General features: G+C 47.3%; 1 protein-coding gene across 7 annotated transcripts in view; it reads left to right on the top strand.

The window, feature by feature from the left end:
- The window catches only part of LOC105280652, a 379,732-nt gene that overhangs the window by 221,196 nt on the left and 137,298 nt on the right, over positions 1-21,238 (top strand). For all 7 annotated transcript variants that reach the window (XM_011341344.2, XM_026969067.1, XM_026969068.1 and 4 more), the window contains one exon: positions 13,943-14,080. In XM_011341344.2, coding sequence (XP_011339646.1) covers positions 13,943-14,080 — 138 coding nt within the window. The remainder of the gene's footprint in view (positions 1-13,942; positions 14,081-21,238) is intronic.

Consider the following 21,238-nt stretch of genomic DNA (forward strand, 5'->3'; position numbering starts at 1 on the left):
CACGATGAAACTGTAGACTCATAGTCATTCTGTGCCATTTGTGCATTCTGGATATTGAATTCCGTCGTCGTGGCGATCTCGGGTCTTCCAGGATCGCGGCACGTAACGGCTTGGCGCCCGATGATGATGATCGGCAGTTCAATTCGAATCGGCGGTTTATCGCTCCTGGAACGGTCGTTAAGTTCACCGTCCGCAGGGAACGGTGACGATCTCGCGATTATCGGATCGATTTGCGCCGAGTCCCTTGATGACTGTCGCGGGAATTCTCCTGAGCACGGTGACGGAGGTCGTTGTAGTACGTATCGTACATTAATTACATACAATCCATGATCTGCTTAAACCTGCGACGACGATCGATGATGTGTGTGATGGCACGCATAACCATTTACAAGCTGCGTTCGTAGGTCGCATTAAACTCTTTGGAAATGTTTTATGTGTTAAGTAATAATAATGCATTTTACAGAATTAGTCTAATGATACCAGATTAGAATAAAGTTTACGTATCGCAAAACTGATATTCATTTCTGCATGAAGCTATTGAAAGGTACTGAAATAAATTTTCAAAAGCTTTGATTCTTTCAATAATTTATTAATTACAGGTCATCAGGATGGAAATTTTGTTTCCAGAAGATTAATTTGAGTTGGAAAGATTTATTTGCACGGAAGTATCACGAGACTTTAATGAGAGGCAGCGGAAAATTGTTGGCCAATCGCCTTTCCAACGAATCGATCCCTTTTTTTTCTCTGGCACAACGGCTATAAAAGATCTGAGCACAAATTTCCATAAAGCCGCGATTCTTTTTTTTTAACAACCAGCGGTACACCCGCGGTTACCAGCAGCGTGCACCAGCGGGTAATCCTTCGATCCCGCTTGGCCTTTTATCCGGAATTTTTCTCACGGTCGCATACTCCGCTGTTGCGGTAGCGAAATTTGATTGCCGTCGTTATAGTTCACGTGCACTTTGCGCATACATGAATATTCCGCGCGTCGGTAGGTAATAACCGGTATTCCGTGCTCCGTTGCGTCGCAGGGCGTTACAAAAGAACGGAAACCACCTCTATGTCGGTCGTCACGAATAGCACTCAGCAGAAGTTCCTACTCTGCCAGATAAATGGATAGAGCATAATTGTCGTTGCACTAATGCGACCGTCAACGGTGAATGTTAATGCGAACATTGTTGTACAAGTAGAACCTGAATCAAACGGAACGACATTTTCCCACATCAGAATCGAAATATCGCGTCAGTTCTTGAAAGATGTATTTTAAAGTAACATTTTTACAATTGTCACATTACATGATAAGTTAGATCTATTTTTACGAAAATATAATTTAAAATATATATTTATTATTTTTATCTTGACTCTTTGTTACGTGAGTGAAATTGAATTGTTTCGAATAATGAAATTTTATTAGTGCCACGGGGATCTGTAGGCTATGCAAAGTACAGTAAATTTTGCACTGGGCCATCACCGCGATTTCATCATTGCGAAGCGCGAGACGTGACTGTGAGTAAACAACAAGGTAATATCGAGCAACGGAGTGACTTTGGTGCTGTTTCGACAATTATGGCAACACATGAAAACAAATTGGGAATCCCGTTACGTCTGATTTGAGCTCCCGATAAAGAGCGTCGTCGTGCGTGGCAGTATCGCGGTTTAAATTCGTATTAACCCGAGAAATCTCTCTCTCCTCCCCCGTCTTTCCCCCCTTGAACAAAGCTACCGGTGCAGTATTAAACCGTTAGACCGTAACGAGAGTTAATTAAGTGCGCGACCGAGGTTGCGGACGACCAAGAGGTCGCACAAAAAGAACATACCCGACGATGAAACGGGATGGTCAGGGTGGCTCGAACGCGCGACGCGACAGGAAAGGGAAGGCGGAAGGATGCACCACCGTGCTTTCCCGTACCCACGTCAGCCTAATGAAAATTTACGGATCCTCCATCGGTGCGATAGAGTCCGCCGCGTCATTACCATTGCCCCGTGGCTCATTGCGGCGTTTATTTAGCCGCGATTCTCGTCCCGAGGCGGCGAGGAGTCACGCGCGTTCCCGCGCACTGCGAGCGTTCAGCTTCCAGCTTTAATTTGATGAGAGTTACGACGAGACGGGGAAGGTACACACACGCGTGGAGAACGCGCGATGGATATCGGGGCTATTACGCGAGCGTTTCACTCGACAGACACACGCGATGTGGACGGAGTAAACGGGCCGTCCCGTTGATTAATTCGTCGCGTAGAAATTCACTGAGAAGATAACGTACGCGCTCATTTCTGCGTTCGGTTAACGACGCTCTCGACATCCTGATGAGGGTGGTCTCGGGTGACGTGAAGAGAAAAGATCATAACGCGGTCAAGAGAAATTTGACGTAGGTTCTTTTGTGTGGCCGAAGTGTCGCAGCAACTCTTGTGGGGATGATTATCAATTATCACGATCCTCCGGCTGCAGTTGTGAAATTTCGACCGTGCTTAACGAGACTAATTTTATCGGTCGCAATGACGAAGCATACTGTGCTTCGCGCACGAACGCGAAAAATCGGCCGCGCGAATTTACGATAATGGCGAGTCAAAGAACGGTAATGCGCCGCATACCGTTGGAATTGCGAAAGAACCGACAGTTCCCGGGAACCGGACCCTTTGATATTTTCGAGGGGATTATTCCAAGTTCGTGTCCACGGGCGTGCGTTTCCATAGCGGACGCGATATTCCGGCATACATATTTGGAGGGGGGTGGGGCGGAGGATAGAGCGAGACCGAGGAGAAAGAGGGGCAATGATAAATCCGGCTCGCCGAATAAATATTCCGAATCGAAACCCGGTCGAGCGCGCGGAATCCGCGCGCACGGGCGTTCGCGCTCCCGGAATTATTTTCACGCGCGCCAAACCGGACTTTAATTTGCGATAGTGACTGCCACAAGCTCAAAGGGATGCCGATCCTCTCTCCCGCCCCGCCTCTTCTACACGACCTGCTCGATTTAATTAATGTTCGTTGCATGGCCGGCGTGGGACGCGACCCGCCGCGCTGTTTAAGCGAGACACTGCTCATCCCCTCGTGCGAGTGGTGCTCACGGAAAAGACCCTCGAGGACGCGAGCGCGCGTGAGTTAGTGAAGGTGCGCATTTACGCTCGTACGTATAACTGGAATTACATGCGGGCGAAAATTGCGTTTTTATAATGACGCGGTGGAATAATGTAATTTTGTAATTCGATCCATTCTGTCCGACTTTTTAATTTGCTTCTTCCTTACGATATTAAAATGGTTTTAATCCCATCATCACTATTTTCGACCAGAAGAGCGAGAGATGTTAATAATGCTCTGCTAATGAAGAATACTTTTTCTACTATTTCGTTGTCTCTTTAATGAGCTGCATAGAAAGGTTTTACATCGATCAAAAATGTGCACTAATAACGTTCGAGAGGGTGTAATTCCTCTCTAGATCCTCTTGATCATGCAACTTGGATGCGTGCATTGACAATGCATTAGAGAACAGTCTCCCCACTGTTATTCGATTCGATGAGCACGAGTATCCGCTGTCACCGTCGTCGCCGTTGTTGTTACCAGGAGAATGGGTGGGTCGCTTCCAGACAAATTGGCCACTCATCCTCTCTCCGAGGACTCGCATCCCTTATCGTCTGTCCTTGCTCCAGCCGCTGTCACGATAAAGACTCCACGCGTTCGCTCGTGTACGACTCGTGTATGTTCTGGTCGTCGAATTTCAGACATGTCCTATGTAAATGCACGCACTGTCAAGCACAGAGTCCACGCTGGTCTCTCGGCAGCAGAGTTCGCGTTACAACGAAATTTATATTTCGTGCTTTAACTGAAACTCAAATCATTCTTCCGTCGTACACGCTCCAGAAATATTTATTGATACGCCAAAACCGCCATTGCGAGCATTACTAAATCTTGAAAATTGATCCGGCTGACGCGTGCACGATCCACGAGTCTAAGAGATTTGATTCGATTTCATTGGAACGCCCCGATCGGAATCGGGAGATCTATTTTTACGGGGGAGAGCGGCGGCGGCGGATACGCGCGCACTTTCTTTTACGCGATCGAGGCATTTCGCGCCGCGAAGCGCTTTAGGCAAATGGCGAAGTTATCTCGATAGGGAAGCCCAGTGATGTGGAGGTCGGAGGGATATGGGACGACTCCGACATTCGAGGATTCAAATACCCTCGAATTCGGCCACCCGCCGCTCCCGCTCCTCTCGCCGCTTTATATCCCCTTCGATCCTATATCCCCTCCTCGCCTCGTTAAATGGGCTCGTTTATGATACCTCAGTTACATTTGGCATGCATGTGGCCATTTCTAAGCAGCGCTTTCTATACCCACGATCTATTCTACGGGGTCATTTCGTTACATCGCGCTTAAGTGCACCTGTTATGGCTTCCGCTTTACATGCTACTAAAGTGTTCGGGAATAGAAAGCGCCGACGAAAGAAGAAACGGGATGGAAATATAGAAATTAATATTGATTGTAATTAATATCGATTGTAATTAATATCGATTTTAATAACCCTCAATTACATTTTTCGAGGACCGTCCGTATAAAATTTCGGTGGAATGATACGTTTAATCACTTTTATTACTGCTGATGGCGAAACGGTCAGCTAGCTTAAACAACTGCGGCGTAAAAAGCCGTACAAAGATATTTGCATACACGCTAATGTGTTTTTCATAATCCTGCTGGTGAATAAATTTTTTGTTGTAATGAAATTTGCGAATTAACGTTCATTGAATATATTACAGAGGGATGACCAGGTCAGCTTTAATATTTTTGACAAAAATGAAAACGCTGTTTAGCGGGTGGATCTTTAAAATAAATAAGTTCCGTTGCGATTTTCAGGCTGCAACCGGAAAAATGATGGTACAACCTCGTAAAAAGGGGAACGAGCTGCCTCAATGCTTCCGAGCTCGCGAGCGAAGTTGACAGACGGAATTTTTAACGAAACTTCTTTCGCTCTCGGAAGAGATCCACTTGTAAACAGCAGCTCGACGTGACTTAACGTGTGTACTGATCCACTTCTCGGGGAGTACAAGTTCCATTTAATTTCTCCTTCGACGTCTAGACGCGACTAAAAGAGCGTGGTGAAAATATCTTCTTCTCTGCATTCGTTTCACTAATTTCCTATCGCAACAGGAAGTATGACGATTCAAATAACATTACGGTATTAATTCTACGCGTAAAGGATAGAAAGCAGTCCTCGCTACGTTTCATCCAAAGATCCAACTTAATTCAATTTCATATCCTTAGCGGGGGCCTCTTTAGTGGACGATTAATTACGATGTTACACTTTCGCGAAACATCCTCAGGACACGATAAACCATTCGCGACAACGTACCCGTTGTATCCGCACCGGGGATCTTTCACTTGCACGTCGACGAAAAACAAGAAATAAGATTGCGTCCCTAAAGCTCTCATTAGTCGCCTTCGAATGAACACATTCGCAAGCAATTTCGGAGAGTAGGAAAATCCACTTTTCCCCGGGTTCTACTGGGATTTTGCGGGGCTGGCAACTGTTTAAGGAAATAAGAAAGCGGCAGGGGAAAGAGGGAAGAAGCGAAGAGGAGAAGAGGATCACAGAAACGTGCGCGCGCATTCGGATGGAGAGAAAAAGAGAGAAAAGAGAAAGAGAGAGAGAGGAAGCTCGAGTTCATTTAAATGTACGATACCCTTCGCCTCTTATCGCATTATGGTAAATACAGGGTGTACTCTTCTTTCCTCGTCGGCGGCGTGAGGCGGACAGGGGAAAGGGAAGCGGGGACGGCAGAGGGAGAGAACGGCTGCACCGCTGATTGCAAATTGACTTCGCTACCGAAATAATACCGGCGGGTGCGCGTTACTTGCAATTCTTATTGCGCGAAGTTCGTTACGGGTTTTCTCCACCTCTCTCCGGTATCTCCTCCCCCGCGCAAACACACGCGCAAACGCACGGGGTGCACACACACACATACATCTACACACGTTTTATCCACCTCGCGCAGTGGTCGTGCGCGGCTAACGGGCTGCGAGGTATCCCGCACGATTTACTTCCCAATTTGCTGGTTTGGTGGAAGCTCTATCATCTCGTTGCACGCCACTTGTTTCCCCGATCTCTCTTCTGCTTTTTTCTCTTGCCGTCCTTTCTCTTTCTCATTCGCCCCCTTTTTGTCTCTCTTTCTTTCTCTCGCTCTCTTTCTCATGCCTCCCCGTTGCACCGGGAGAGAAATGCAGGTCGCCCGATAAAATTGCTTCATCAACGATCGTGTTGGTGCGCGTGTGTTTAATTACCGAAATGCCATTTGCGCGCTCCCCGGGCGCGAAAAGTATTATTATATGTGGCACTCGTTAACGATCGACGGCGATATCATTTAGCTCCTTCGGCCTGCTTTTATGGCCGATCGATATGAGGTCGTAACTCGACGGAAAGTTGGGGAATTGTCGATTAATGAACGTTTAATAATATATACGTCGATTATGCATATACCACCGTGTAAATCGTGAACTCTTCGCAGTTTTCGCAAACTTGGAGAGATATCCTTCCTAAAAGAATGATTTCGTACTTGGCAACAGTATATATTCTTATATAAAGAACTTTGACAAGTATTGTCAATGAGAAGATTGCAAGAAAAAAAATTTTGGTGACAAGCTCTGTATTTTCCTTCAAGATGCAAGCGTTTAAATGCGCAACTGAATTATTATTCGGAGATACTAAATTATATCTTGCGATATTAAATCGTACACGAAACACAACGAACACAAAACGAAATGGTCATGGGGATAAAAAGTGACTGATAACTACCGGTACCAACTTCATGGGATTGCATCACCACGTTGTCCATTTCGAAGGGTGTGTCCGATGCTTCTGTCCGGCATCTGAATACGTTTCACGGTCGCTCGAGCTCGAAAATTGCCTCCGTGAATCCTGCCAGCGCGAAATGCGACGTCGCGCGTAGGTGTCGGAGCGCATTAAAAGACGCTTTCAGCTCCTGCGCGCGGCGCGAACTAACGAGCCACCCCATTGCGAGGGAAGAAGGGACGTCCGAGAGGGACTGATGTCGCGCAGCCTCGGAAATTGTGTCGCTGCATCGATGCGAAAATGTTTAATCGACAATCACGGCTCGATTGTCGTCCGTCCTACGTAACCGCCTTAATTGCGGCACGTTAATTATAACGGTACGATTATTGGACCGTGAACGTGATTACCGACGCGCGTGTCTACGATGATTAACTCGTCTTTGTGAGAGTGAGTTGGATCGAAATTGCCTCCGACCTGGAATCCTAACGTTGGGGGAAGAAGATATTAAGTATACTGCGCATTAAGCACATTAAGCTAATTTCGATGCAATAATCGAGCGCGCAATTTTGCTTTAGGTGCTCGCTAATGAATTGGAAATTATAAGCTCAACAAATTATGCGCGAATGTGCTCGTGATATTCTGATACCTCTTGTCCTGAGCATTAAGCATTTTTCATATCGAGATTTTCTCGTATCAATATCAGTATAATAGATCCATTATAAGTATATAAAATTCGTCGAGGACGGTACAATAACTCGGCAAAGAAACGTCTTGCGCGCATGCTTCACGGTAACGGACGGAATTAGTAGAAGCGAGGCCGAAAAGCAGACAAAAGGAGGTCTTAAATGTAAAATCCGATTCATCCCCTAGTTGCATTCAGGCGACCGCACCGTGTACGTAAAACCGCACCGTCAGTAAAATGATTGTTGCCGCGCGAACAATCATAGAGATCTCCGCGTGATCTTAGAACTAGTGGCGCGCGGAATCCTTGCACTCGTGCGCGCGCGGAACGCGTAGGAACCGTGGCAGTATTTTCATCGCGTTATATAGCGATCGCTTTATCTGTACGGGGGTTAATTAAGCGACGAAGATGCGCTCGCACGACGAAGAGGAGCGCCGTAGGGACAAAGAGCGCCGCGGATCGACGGAATAGTCAAGAAGGATTCCTTGGAGGTTTTGCCACGTCGTGGCTGCCGCAGGGTGGCGAGAGGAGGTGGAGTTTCGGCGAAGGGGTGGCGGAGAGGATGCCAAGCTTAAGTTCCTGAAAGGGGGAGAGAGAGGCACTGGGGGTACGGCCGAGATAATGGCCCCGGCTTACGCCACACAAAGGCGAAGAGGATGCCGAGGACCTGCATCCCTCTTACTCCCTTCAGCCCTTCCACCCACCCGGGTCGGACTCGTAACGCGACACTTGTGCGCTACGGCTTAAGTTTCGTAATACCACTCTCGGGCGACTGTGATACAGAAGATACGACCGCCAGCAACGGTGGGGTGGTGGCGCAGGGGGTGGCCGGGGGAGACTTAATACAATTTGCATATTCTCGACTGTATGCGCGCGCGCCTTGGGCCTCGCCGATCCCGGAGATTCGCGGTGTGCGCGAATCCGCGTCGGGGAACAGGCGAGAGCGAGGGTAGATAGGGAGGTGGGTTACTTCCGCCCCGTTCGCTGGATATCGGGCGTGCGAGGGAACGCGGGCAGGCGCGGAAAACGCGCGAGCGTTTGATAAAACGGGCACTAAAGTTGGCGCGCGAGACTGCCGTTGATTCCAGCCACGCGGCGGCGATAACGCATTTCCGTGCCGTATACCTCGGCGTTTAATTAACCCCCGAAGAGAGCTCACGGGGTTACGACGCGCATCCTCGTTCGATTCAAGGGCTCGAATCGGGAGCGAATACTCGAGACGTCCTGCGATTGATTTATGCAAAAATTGTAAAAATTTTCTTCAATCGTTCGTGTAAATAAAAAGTGTCTATTCACATCGGCACGTTTTGAATTGCAACTGAATTATACTTCCTTAGATTCTATCTCTCTTTCTGTCTCTCTGTCTCGATATCTGTTTTCGATATCGCGAAAATTCGACACTAAATTATGTATACGTCGATGTCATCATTTCACGGGTGTGTGACAAGCGAGTCCGTGCAAACCTCCGCGTGCAATCGACCGGAAGAATGCATCCCTTAATTTGCAACGGGCTTGCCGAATACCGAGTTTTCATTAATTATTCTCGGGTCTCCCGTCGGTCGAACCGATGATTACATCGAATTCCGTGAATTCGCGCAAATACGCCTGGGATCCGGAGAGCGCGACGAATAATTACGAGCGCGAATAAACGCGGGGTGAGGAGGCGCTGCTTATAATTAAACGCATTCCGCCCTTTTTTCGGTTCACTTTCGCGCTGGAATAAAATTCGCAAGAACTCGAATATCAGCTGCGTGTATTCGCGTTTTTTGCGTTCTACGTTCTGCGTTGAACGACGCTATCTATTTTCGGTCGATCTCTGCGATAAACGAGCGCGCCTACGGCCGAGAGCCGCAATAAAATAAGCGGTGACTCATTTACCGAGCGCTGAAATATGACGCTTTTAATGAAATTGTATCCGCCGATGCGTCGGGGCCGAAAACCGAGCGATCGTCGGATAGATGCGCGCGCCCCGAATTACCGTACACCGGGCTGCTCCACTTTTGAGCAGTGCCATTTGGCGTATCGCGATAATTATTATCACCTTGATAAATGTCATTAAATGGCATCTGCGAGATGATGCGAAAAACTTTTCTCGCTAACGATTTATTTATCGATATCCCCAAGCAACTGCGCGATCGCAGCGTGCTCTCTACTTTTTATTCTTTCAGAGAATACCTTTTCAAATGTGATATTTTCAATCATGCGACGTGCGATATACATTCGCGTGTCCGAAATGCAGCGAATCGATCTCGCATGGGATCGTCCTTCGCGCAGGCACGCTCACTGTCAAACGATAAAAATCGTTCGATTCAATGCCGCGGCGCCGAATTTTCGGCGATGGAAGACACGCGAGTGCGAAGGATTAACCGATCGACCGAACGAACGAGCGAACGGTCGAGCCATCAGAATCGGTGATACGAAAAGCCGGGGATCTCCATCAAACTGATAACGCATATTCGCGTAATGCGTCGACAGCGAGGGGTGGCACGGGGAGGACGGAGAGAGCGGAGAGACACGGCGGCTGCAAAAGGATCGGGGATGAGGGGGGGGGGGGTGCTGCAAGGTAAACGATATTTGCGTGGCTGCAAGATCGATAGCAATTTAGCCACCCTTCGCCGTTCTGAACGAACACCTCCCGGCGGCGGCGATGGTGCACAGCCACATCATCTCCCGTGCTGCCAACCACCCCCTCGTGCCGCCAACCGCCGCCGCCACGCAGATACGTCCACCATCACCGGCGTTGCTTCCTTCCTCTTGCCTGCCGGCCTCCTGTCTCCCTTCTCCCGTGCGTCTTCCTCTCTCGCAACCCCCGCAACGTGGCCTAGTCAGGACTCATCCATATACATCGAGAAAATTAATATCTGGGCTTCGTCGGGTTCGTTCGCCCGCGCTGCGAATAAATCCGCCGTTGTGCCGTCCTAGGTTCCCACCCCGATCTCCTCTACCTCACTCCCGTCGTAACCAGTCCCGCTTGCTTCCGGTGGCTTTCTCTCTCTCTTACTCTCTTCCGCCCCTTCTCGCACCGGCAGCGATCAACGTCGCGCGGCTTCCTCTTCTCCGATCTCGGCGCTCCTTCGCTCCGCGCGAATGGCTCTTGGTTCCCGACCGCGCCGACATCGTTTAGCGTACCGGCTCTGATTAAATAAAATTTCCTTTGTTATTTCGGTATTCTCCGTGGAACATGCCGGTGTTGTCTTTCCTCTTACGAAAAGTATTGCCTCGTTGGTTCGCGGCTTATTACAGGACGCTGCGTCGTTATCTGTAGCGTCTTTTAATGTATCAGTCATTACATTGTGACGCAATCGTGAACCATCAAAAGATGTCTCAATATTCTTTTCCCAGCATTTAAGTATGACTTGATCTAATTGCGAGACGTGCACCGAGCGAGTGGCGCGCATTGCATGTTCGCCCCAAGCGAAACGCATTCGTAATATGCATTCTGATAAGCAACAGTAAGCAGCGGGTTGGATGTTAATAGCAGCGCCGAGAGAATTGCATTTTTCTTCTGTTGCGCGTTTTCCTCCGAAAGACCTTGTGTAACCGCCATTTTCCATTACGCGCCGCGTAATCCTTCCTTTATTACTGCAGCGGCAGAAGGCTGTAATACTTCCTTCTTCGAAGATGAATGTATCGCTACGATGATTAATACACGTAAGAGAGAGAGAGAGAGAGAGAGAGAGAGAGAGAGAGAGAGAGAGAGAGAGAGAGAGAGAGAGAGAGAGCAAAACTTTAATTCGAAAATGCGGTGTGAGGTTGTACACATAACTGTGCACGCTCTCCTTTTCTTTTTTTTATTCTTCAAAAATTGTGTTACGGTATATTACTCAGTATTTTACGGTCGCATTCCCTCCGTCGCAGTCTAAAGAAGGTCAGGAATTTAGTATTCCGATCTCAACAGAGTTGGATATAAAAATATAAAAATGTCAGCGCCGCTCTTGATTTACTACATCGATATTCGATCGTCCGCCACGTCGTATTCCTCACGGTCGCAGCCACCCCTTCTTCGTCATCCCGTCGACATTGTAACCGGGGGTAACGTCCGGCGTAGCCGCGTGTGCGCGCGAGTGCGCCGCTTATATTTACATATTTAACTAACCCAACGGCGCGCGAGCATTAGCGCAAACACAGACGGATAATCCGGAATATATTAATCCGCGGCGGGCGCATACCATCGCTTTGAATTAACGCGAATATTCCTGTGTAAGCCCCCGCACGCGCGTTGCAACGTCGATTCGGACGAGTGCACCACCCCGCATGCATATTGCAGGTATGTTAATGCGCTTTCCGTCCCTCTCTTCCCCTCTCCCTCTCCCTCTCCCTCTCTCTCTCCCTCTCCCTCTTTCTCTCTCTCTCTCTCTCGTCGTTTGCCCCTCGCCGCCTCGTCGCGTTCACGGAGTGCATGTGTGTACGATTGGATGCGCACTTTAACGATATAAGTGGAGAACGGGGGAGACGGACGATGTCGACGCGGCCGAACGTGCATGAGAATGTCTCCTTGCCTCTCTCTCCGAGCGAATTATTCTCCCTCTTGAGGGGTGGATCGGGAACAAATCATATTACTGCAAGGGGATGAACAAGCGTCGCGTATCACGATCGACATCTAGCGATCGTCATTTCCGATACCTCAAGTGCTATCCATATATCTCTCGGTTCTGGTGAGGGGTGGAATGTTTCCCTCCACTGTATCCGTCTCAGATGTGCCCGTAAAAAGAGGTTTCTTTTTTTCTTCTAAATGTAGTTCATAATCTGCGCTCTCTGTTGTTGCATAAAAAAGTTTTAAATAACTGAATCGCACATGACGTTTCTCTTGCTTGAGAAATTAAGCTGTAAAAGTTCACGAGTTTATAATTTTCTTGGCTTTGCAGCGGCTGGCTGTGTAGCCGAGATTAAAACTGGCATGCATTTTCGTATAGGAAAAGCGATATTACTGCTAATTAAATATATATCAGCGAGCTGGAATTCGGTCGCCTTTGGCAGGAAACAATATATGTTCGCCGCTATATCAACCGCTGTTACCGGTAATCCATCGAGACTGCAACGTCAAGTGACTGATCCGAGGGAATGCGATCTCGCGTTATTAGGACTTATTAGGGCGCCGACGTATCAGTCGCCGCCCTGACAATATTACACGATCGGATCAACGGCCGTTCCGCGTTGTATATCGATATTTGCTATATATTTTCCGCGAGTCCCGGGATGTGTAAGCCCGATGATGAGAGGAAGGGTCGAAAGCCACGGACGGCGGAGCTTCCGTAAGCGGCTTTCGTCCGTGCCCCCGGGGGGATTTAAGTCCCGACTCGTGCAGATCAAATTGTCGTCAAATATTTACGGGTACGGGGACCATTCGTCGTGCCGTGCTTCGAGTACGTCGTAACGTCGTCGCCACTTGCCATGTCGGCGCGAATCAGCCGGGCGACGAAGTGCGCAAGAAGAAAGCCGCCATACTTCTCCCGTTGCGCGTTTTCTTTTTCCTTCTCTCTCTTGTTCTCGGTGAATGCTCTTTGAATTTTAATAGCTCGTAAAACCGTGGCGGTTCTCGGGCTAATCCTCATCGAACGGAAACACGAAATTTTTTACTGATTTCGGTTTTATCACCCGTAATCGTTCTTGAAAGAGATTTCTTTAGATAGGGTTCTCGTTGATTTATTCATCTGGCCTCTGTCACGTATTCATTCTATAGAAGAATACGTGACAGTTATATGAGAGTACGAATGTTTTTTTATATTATAAATGGATGAATAAATTAGATTTAAATAGATACAAATAATTTAGCTGCTAGTTGCAATCGTTGAGTTCTGATGACCGGCGACTTACGAAATTGCTTTTTAGGAGGGATATTGAAGCTTCATTGATCGCGTTCGTTAATTATAAACTTAAACAGCAATATGCATCCTAGGGATAGTTTAATATGACGATGATCGCCTTACGGGTTGCAATATTGGTTTGACCGAGATATCGTTAACGTCGAAGGGAACGAGGTGCACTTAATATAAGTAGGGTTGCTTGGTACCCTAAAATGCACAAAGTTTCGTGCGCATCCGTTCTCGTCGTATCGCGGAAACCATCCGGAGTCTCGAGAGATCTCCACTGTCTGTGAGATCTTTCAAGTGTGCTCCAACGTTGTTGCCGTATAGCGACGAGATATGCGAAAGATATGCAAGCTACGCTCCTCCAGCAGCTGAGAAATTCTCGTTTAGTTGGTAGCGGGTAATTTTACCGCGTTGATAATAGAGTGAGAATGCGGCCGAGATATATAATATCTAGAACGTCGAATATATTTTTAGACTTGCTCTTTGGAATTCGCACAATTTCTTGTACTCTGGCAATTATTTTTAAAAACACTGAAACGTGTTCATAGAGAAATAGGATTTTATTATTCTTGGAGAGGAAGAAGGTATACATAGAAGTGATTCGTAGCAAGTAAATAAAAAATAATTTTCTTTAATTGTTCTTTATTTAAGACAACGATTTTTCTATTTCAGGAAACGGAAACTTGGAGTTGTTTGATAGTGAGAGTGGGCCGGACCTCACGCTATCACCTCAAACCTTCACTTCAACGGCGGAAGCCTTCATTAATGACAATAGCGATAGTCTCGGGGTTCCAGGAGACAACGATACCGGTGAGTGATCGCTTGACGCTAGAGATAAAATGTACGACACGCAAAGTCGTGATAAGAGCGTCCGGAAAGTGACCGTTTTCATTTCGTCCAACTTGAGTCGAACACGACGACGAGATTCCGCAGCGTTTAGCGTTTAGTACCGCAATCGGGGCGCTTAATCCGACTTAGGGCAGGCAAGACGATGAATCATAGGATAACTGCGGCAATGCAATTCGCGTGACAATGATTTTAACGTGCGACTTCCCGTAATTCGATTTAATTCAATCTGCGAGAGTGCAAAATGTCGATGGGGGCGCCGAGTCGTTAAGCGGCGGAACACGGGACAATGCATTAACGTAATTGTTGCTCTCCTCGTCAGCGGCACGTAGGAACAGCGGTTATAACTAGTTCGAACAAGTCGAGAGAGGCAGGGACCAGGGGAGGAGCAGGACAAGCCGTTGTCGCGCGTGTGCCGCGACACATAATGCCTATTGTTTCCGACAAGTATAAGGGGCCACCGTCGGGACAGTCGTGCACAAGTGCAACGTGCGCATTGTTTCTTGGGGAAATGTTGAGGGACAATCAGAACCAGCCACTGGATACAGCGGTAATTTCAATTATTACATTCCGCTTCCTCCTCCCCGCGCCAGCGGAAGAGTAGCCCTTAATACGATGCACTTGAGGAGAATAAAAAGGTGTCGAAAAATTAATGGCTTAACGACGACAGTATTAATGATTTAACTACTGCATTTAGCGATTTGAATTTGAATATAATTTATAATTTTTTTTGTCCAGTTATAATATTTATTTTTGAACGTATTATACTGTTGTGTTGTTAGAATATTTGTTGAAGAAGATATATAAGTATGCACAAGTACATTTCGTTTGTTTCTTTATACAATCACGATTTTCTTCCTCTATCTAGTCACGCGAGTCCCAACGGCGGTGTGAATGTATTTATTTATACGATAACAGCTTGCGAGCAGCTGCTTGCCTTCTGAAAGTGCCGGAAGTACTTACTGAACTTCAGTCATTCTATTTTCTAGTGCGCTCTCAGACTTTTGGCAAAATCGGCTGAATCGTCGTCTGTTCGGTTTACAAAATGTGTTGTACCCGCGGTCTTTGATATTATTTTCTAAACAGCTTTCAACAAGCGTGTCCAACGAATTGCGCGCTCTATTAATAAAGCCCGATGCGAGGTGTCGCAATGTGTGCCACTCAAGCAATGTTAATATCGTTATACCGCGTCTCCCACGCGGATTCTGACGAATGTCGCGGCTCGGTGGACAAGTTGGAGCCAAAAATCATAATTAATACACATGTATTTCGCATAACTTGTTTACCGAGAAGTGGTATTTTTCGTACAGACCGTCAGACGTGTCGCGTGAATTACACGGCGGATATCGATTTAACGTGCACGTCTCGTTACCGTGATATCGGTGAATCAGCTGATCGATGTCATTCGACTCGTCGCGATGAAGGGGCAGTTTCGCGAGCCAAACACGGCTTGTTCACGAGACGCGAGCCAACAATTACGAATATTTTTTATAGCGTATTGCATTCTTGCAAATTGCGTCATAGAATCGCTCGCGCCAACTCGTTACTTTTGGCAAACTGCGCTCGCCGTTCACGAATAATTCGCTATTGTTCTTGATATAGAATGAATCTATAGAATGAGAACGGCGGGAATGAGAGGAAAGATGAGAAAACGTTCATCAATCAAACGTTCGGAAAGTCATCTTCGAATTTGCGCGACGTGTCGAGCTTCAGCTTCCTAATCGAGTGTGAAATTAATACATCCTCGAAGATTTTCTCAGGACTAATTAGCTGAAGGATGAGATCCGGTTCTCGAATTTTAAAAACGTTTGACTTGAAAAGTTACGTAACTACGCCGTGATCCAAGTCGAGCGGACCTCGGGCGAACTTTGCACAAAACTTGACACAAAACAAGTACTTCGGCATAGTACTAGATAGACGTTCTCGCTTTACACAGTTTGTCCTCTTCTTCCTGCTTCGTCGCGGCGCTGAGCTCGTCCGCTCCCCGCACCTTCATTACTCTTCGGTCCCCGTGTATGCTAGGTGGATTTATTGGGGGGCGGTTTGCGAGGAGTCCGCGCCGGATTTTGCCGCCAAACTCCAAACGAGCGCGGTCGGTGGAGCTCTCACAGTGGTGTGGTGGTTTTGCGTATACGTTGGTCGGGTGGAAGTTTCGCGTGGGGGGTAAGTTCGTTAGAACAATCTCGCGACGAGTGGGTGTACCGATGCGACGCGACGCGATGCCAGGAGGCCGCACGGATACGCGACTCGCCTATGAATAAATATATCATTGCACCGAAACAATATTTGCATATATCTCGTCCGGCACTCTCCAAGTGTCCGTGCAAGTTGTAAACCTGCCACTAACGCAACACTTACTTTATGCCGAAACAAATCACATGAAATAGCAACGAAATATTCTCTATGTTTCCTTTTTCTGCTGAAGCGGGGATTAAATTTGATATTTGGTCGTGTATAAAATGGATACGTTGAGTAACGTTTCCAGCGTAATGGTGATTCGCGGTTCCCACTCGCTATGCGAACTTTATCCCACTCTGGTTGCGTGCTTGCAAAGTTGAGCTTTACTTTACAATAATATTCGTAGCGTTATCGTATATCCGTTCAAAAATACACTTTTTGTGGTAATCGATATTTGCTTTGCGTCAGATTATCTCGTTAATTACAAAGAAACGGATAGAACGATGATGAACGTATCGAGATTGCCGAAGAAAGTTCACATTCCTGTGGCCTCAGTTCCGAGGGCAATCCGATACACGCTGATTGCGAGTCGCGGAAACGAATAGAACGAGGACGGAACGGTCGAGTGGTTCGCGATAGCCCGGTTGTTCCTGAAACAACACAGTGAACTGGATCGTAAGAAGGGAAGAGCACAATCGCAGTCGTACGTGATGCAGTTTACTACGAGGCACCGCCAGCATTCGTGATTCTGGTCCCGAGATGCATGTCGCCGCTTTCTTCTGTCCATTCGCCAGATCGATCGCGATATTCGATGTTAATTTGATTTGCTCGATTAATATTCCAATCACATCTGCGATGGAAAATTGCGTTTAGAAATGTATCAAATTTACATTACTCTTCCACGTTAAAATAATTATTCGCCGAGCAATTATTTTTATTATTTTTGTAACGGAATTTTCCCAAAAAACGAGACGTCCCGGAAAAACGAGATGAATCGAAAAAATGAGCCAGATTTTTCCATAGCCGTCAGGCACGCACAAGATATTCAGATATTTTTCTCTTTTTCTCTTTCTCTTGGAGGAAGCGGTATTTATCATTTTTCAACGTGACGCCTTTACTCTTCTCTATTGCGGATTGTCGTTCGCTATCGCAAAGAGGCAATCTCTCTTTTTAACATTGATTTCTGTGGATCGTTTCTCTGAAAGTTGCTGCTTTCCTCGCGTAATTGCATAAGCTTCGATCCTCAAGATAGGAGGATCAATTATGTACGGTCGTAAACGATAGATATAACCGAACCATCATCAAAGCAGTTGCCGCTTTACGACTTTATGCGATTGATGCAATATCAATTTCCTCGATTCGTAATGGCGTAATGTCGTAAGATACTTGTGTCACGCGCTGATCAACCAAGCACGACGATAAATGATATGTTCGATGTATACGAAATTCTAAAATTTGTTAGATTGTCACGAGAGAGAGAAAGAGAGAGAAGCGATCGGATACCGAACTGGAGATTTCGCTTATTACATCTCATCTGATCGATTAAAGTTTCAAACAGCGAATGTCCGCATCAAATGTTACATTATCGTAATGATGTCGTGATGCTGTTAATTCATATTATACTTGATCCTCAAACTCAAGCATACAATATGCAGCGCGTGTATTATTAAGGCTTCATGTGATAAATTTGTACGGATTCAGTTATTGATTCGACTATTCCTCGAGCATTTTTGGGATTGTAACGTACATTTATTTCATTGAGAGAAATCAGTATTAATCGATTATTTTCAGCGCGTTCTTATATAAATTATTATTTTATTATTCTTGACGCTATTATAATGAAAGATACTTTTTCTTTTTTCTGTTAATATCACTGGCTCTGCAATGATTTACGCTTTTACAGTGGCAGTGCAGTTTTGTTGACGATAAATTTTGTAATTTTAGCCAGTCTTTTTTGAAGGAGAATCGGAAGGAGAAAAGAATATGTTTTATGCATAATAGCTTCGACATTATGCTCGCACAATATTGATTCTCAGCACGGCGCGACATTCGAGCGGGCGGGTGTTTCTCACATAACTCCTGTACTTCTGCCGATTCCTCGTTTTCCTTCCTGCTGAACCGAAGGGGAATGGAAAACTTCAGTTTAAGTGCTTTCAGATTATTTTATTCATGGCTTAGTTAACGAGAGAATTTTTCCGATAATACACGGAGAGGAACGAGAGAGGCTGGCCGACCATAATGACGGCGTGGCGTATCGGCGATCGATATAACGCCGTCGGCGCTCTCTAAATAACACTGATCGAGATTCGTCGGCGCAATTGCAAAAATCCACAGCCCGCGGTCGTCGCAGTGCCATTGGTCGAGAGATATCGAAACAGATCTCATGGTAGGAGACTCGTCCTCGGGTTTCTTCGTCCGCTCTTATCCTTTCTCACCCCCGCTATCTCATCCCTGTTCCACCTTCTCTTCCTCCTCCTCCTTCGCTCGCTCGCTTTTCATCCTCCGTTGGAGGGAATTCACTTCGTCGGGTAGTCCTCTGAGATTCCAATGCGCTCTCAAACACGCTGAGATTACGTTGGAGCTTATGGATTCCTTATCCAATCTTTCGATCAGCGCGCTCGGACTCCCGGCATCTTTACGCGCTTGGAACCGCGCGAATCTCTACGCCGGGAACTCATTCGCGACAAACCTCATTTTATGTGTCAAATGATGCTAAATCGACCCGAGTCTGACGAGCAATGTCGCGCTCCTCTGGAATGAAAGAAGGGATTTTCTTTTTGACGGTGGATGCGAAATTAGATCGTTAATAAATCTGTCTACTTGTCCTTTCGAACTTCGCGCTTCAAATCAGATACAATCAAAATCTTTACATGTATTTTCACGACTCTACCAAAATTGGGACAAATTGTTTGTGCAAGACCGGAATGCACGTCGTAACATTTTCGCAAGTTGAAATACAACTCTGAAAGCGGGGAAAATCAATACGGGAAAAAATGCAAAGAATCGAGAAGTCTCATAAAGTTCGTAACAGCGTGAAAGAACGTGCAAGGCGAGTTTGTGCACGTAACGTGCGGCCCCGTGATGTCACGGCAAAGTTACGTAAAGAAAAATGTAATTTCAGATCGCGAATGCTCGCACGTCGCAAGAAGTGTAACCCGATCGCGGCACAACGCTTGCATATCGATGTACCCACCGCCGGTCGCGATATTAAAATACCCTCCCCGGAGATGCGAGCTATCGATTTTCTAACGCACGATGCCGGCGTAACGATAATCGTTATTAACGGCGTTTAAATTGTATTTTCAATATTTCGATGCGCTGTTATCGGTTCGGCGGAGGCATGTAAATATTACAGATTACGTAAAAGCGCCAAACGAGGGAGAAGGGGAGAATTAAGGTCGTGAATCCGCACGCCGATATTAACCCCGTGTTCTCTACCTCCTTCCCATGCTCTCAAAATTTCCGCAAAGAGGGAAGATAGGAATAGGAGAGAGGGTGAGTGAGAGAGAGAGAGAGAAAGTTTATACTCGATCGTTCGCTGATCGTGCTCTTAACAGCGGTTAACGGTCGTTCGCCCAGCGTCCTCTCGAATCCCTTCAATAGCCCGGCCGCACTAATTTACACCGAAATCCATAAAGGCCCGAGCGGCTTTTCCCACTTCGCTCGCGGGTACGTAAACAGCGTCGTAGAACGCTCGTTTCCGGGACGGCGGGTCGGCTGGACTTTGTGCAGGTTGAGGGTGCGGAACGTGCGGCATCAGGTGGTGGTTGGACGAGCGTAGGTGATGCAGGAGAACGCAGGGGGACGTATGACGAAGGATACAAGATGGCGAGGACACGGCGAGGAGGGACTGCGGGGAGCGAGGACAAAGAGAAAGGGCGGAAGTAGACGGGGATAGAAACCGGGGCGAGAGTGAGAGCGTGACGCACAGAGGCAAGCGAGAGGGCGGATGGAGGAGCACAGATAAATAGAGAAACAGAGAGACGGAGGGATGGTGCGGGAATGGCGTGCTGCAACCTCGTTGGCTCTAATGCGGGCTATTCAGCTGCCACAATGCACTAGTAATACGATTTCGCCGTGCCGTGCCGCGCGCCACACTCGCGCACTCGCCGGGCGGACTCTCGCGCGCAGGTACGCACAGCCGCAGGGCTGCGTACGCGGAACGTACGCGTACGACTCGCGTGTACGATCTCCACTTTGTGAGCGAAACTGGAGTGACATACGTTGCTAAATACGAGATAGACGAGGAGTTCTGTATGATGCGCAGTTTAGATAGAATAAAAAATATTTCGCTAATGAACCATCGCGATGGTCGCCAAAGCAACCTCTCAACGCTTTATTCAGGAAAAGAGAAAGCGGAAGATCTATTGATTGAAAAAATTCTCGAACTTCTCGAGAAGAATTTTCGCATAAAGAGTTCTCAACTTTTTTTCTGAAAAACGAGCTGGGGACTCATCTATGTTAGCTAGTGCATCCCCCGTGTACCCCGTGCGCGCTTCAGTAGGAGGGTTAATCAAATGTCGAAACGCTCGTCTTTGATCGAGTCGGGACAGGCATGGCGTCTGTGAAAAGCTCCGCGCTCCTCGGCGAGCGGGTGCTCTTCAGCGAGGAGGAGAACTTAAATTGAAAGTGTCCTCCGGTGTACAAGATGAACGCCGGAGGATGCTGGCGGGACGAAGGGAGGACGGAAGAGGAGCAAGGGTGGAGTTCTCCGCGACATAAAGAGTAAATAGCCGAAGGAACGGTCGGCTCGCCGAAGGAGAGGTGGGAGCGCGAAAGGAGGGAAAGATGAGAGGCTCGCCTCCCAAAGGAAAAGAACCGGTTGCAACTAGGTAAAGAGAAGACGTTGCAAGGAATTGAGGAAGCGCCGAGGGGGAGCAGAGGCCGGGGAGTTGTAGTGCATTTTAATAATCGCGACTAAAGCGAGTGGCAGCCACCTGGCAG

The sequence above is a fragment of the Ooceraea biroi genome, chromosome 4 (assembly GCF_003672135.1).
Source record: "Ooceraea biroi isolate clonal line C1 chromosome 4, Obir_v5.4, whole genome shotgun sequence".
NCBI classification, from domain to species: domain Eukaryota; kingdom Metazoa; phylum Arthropoda; class Insecta; order Hymenoptera; family Formicidae; genus Ooceraea; species Ooceraea biroi.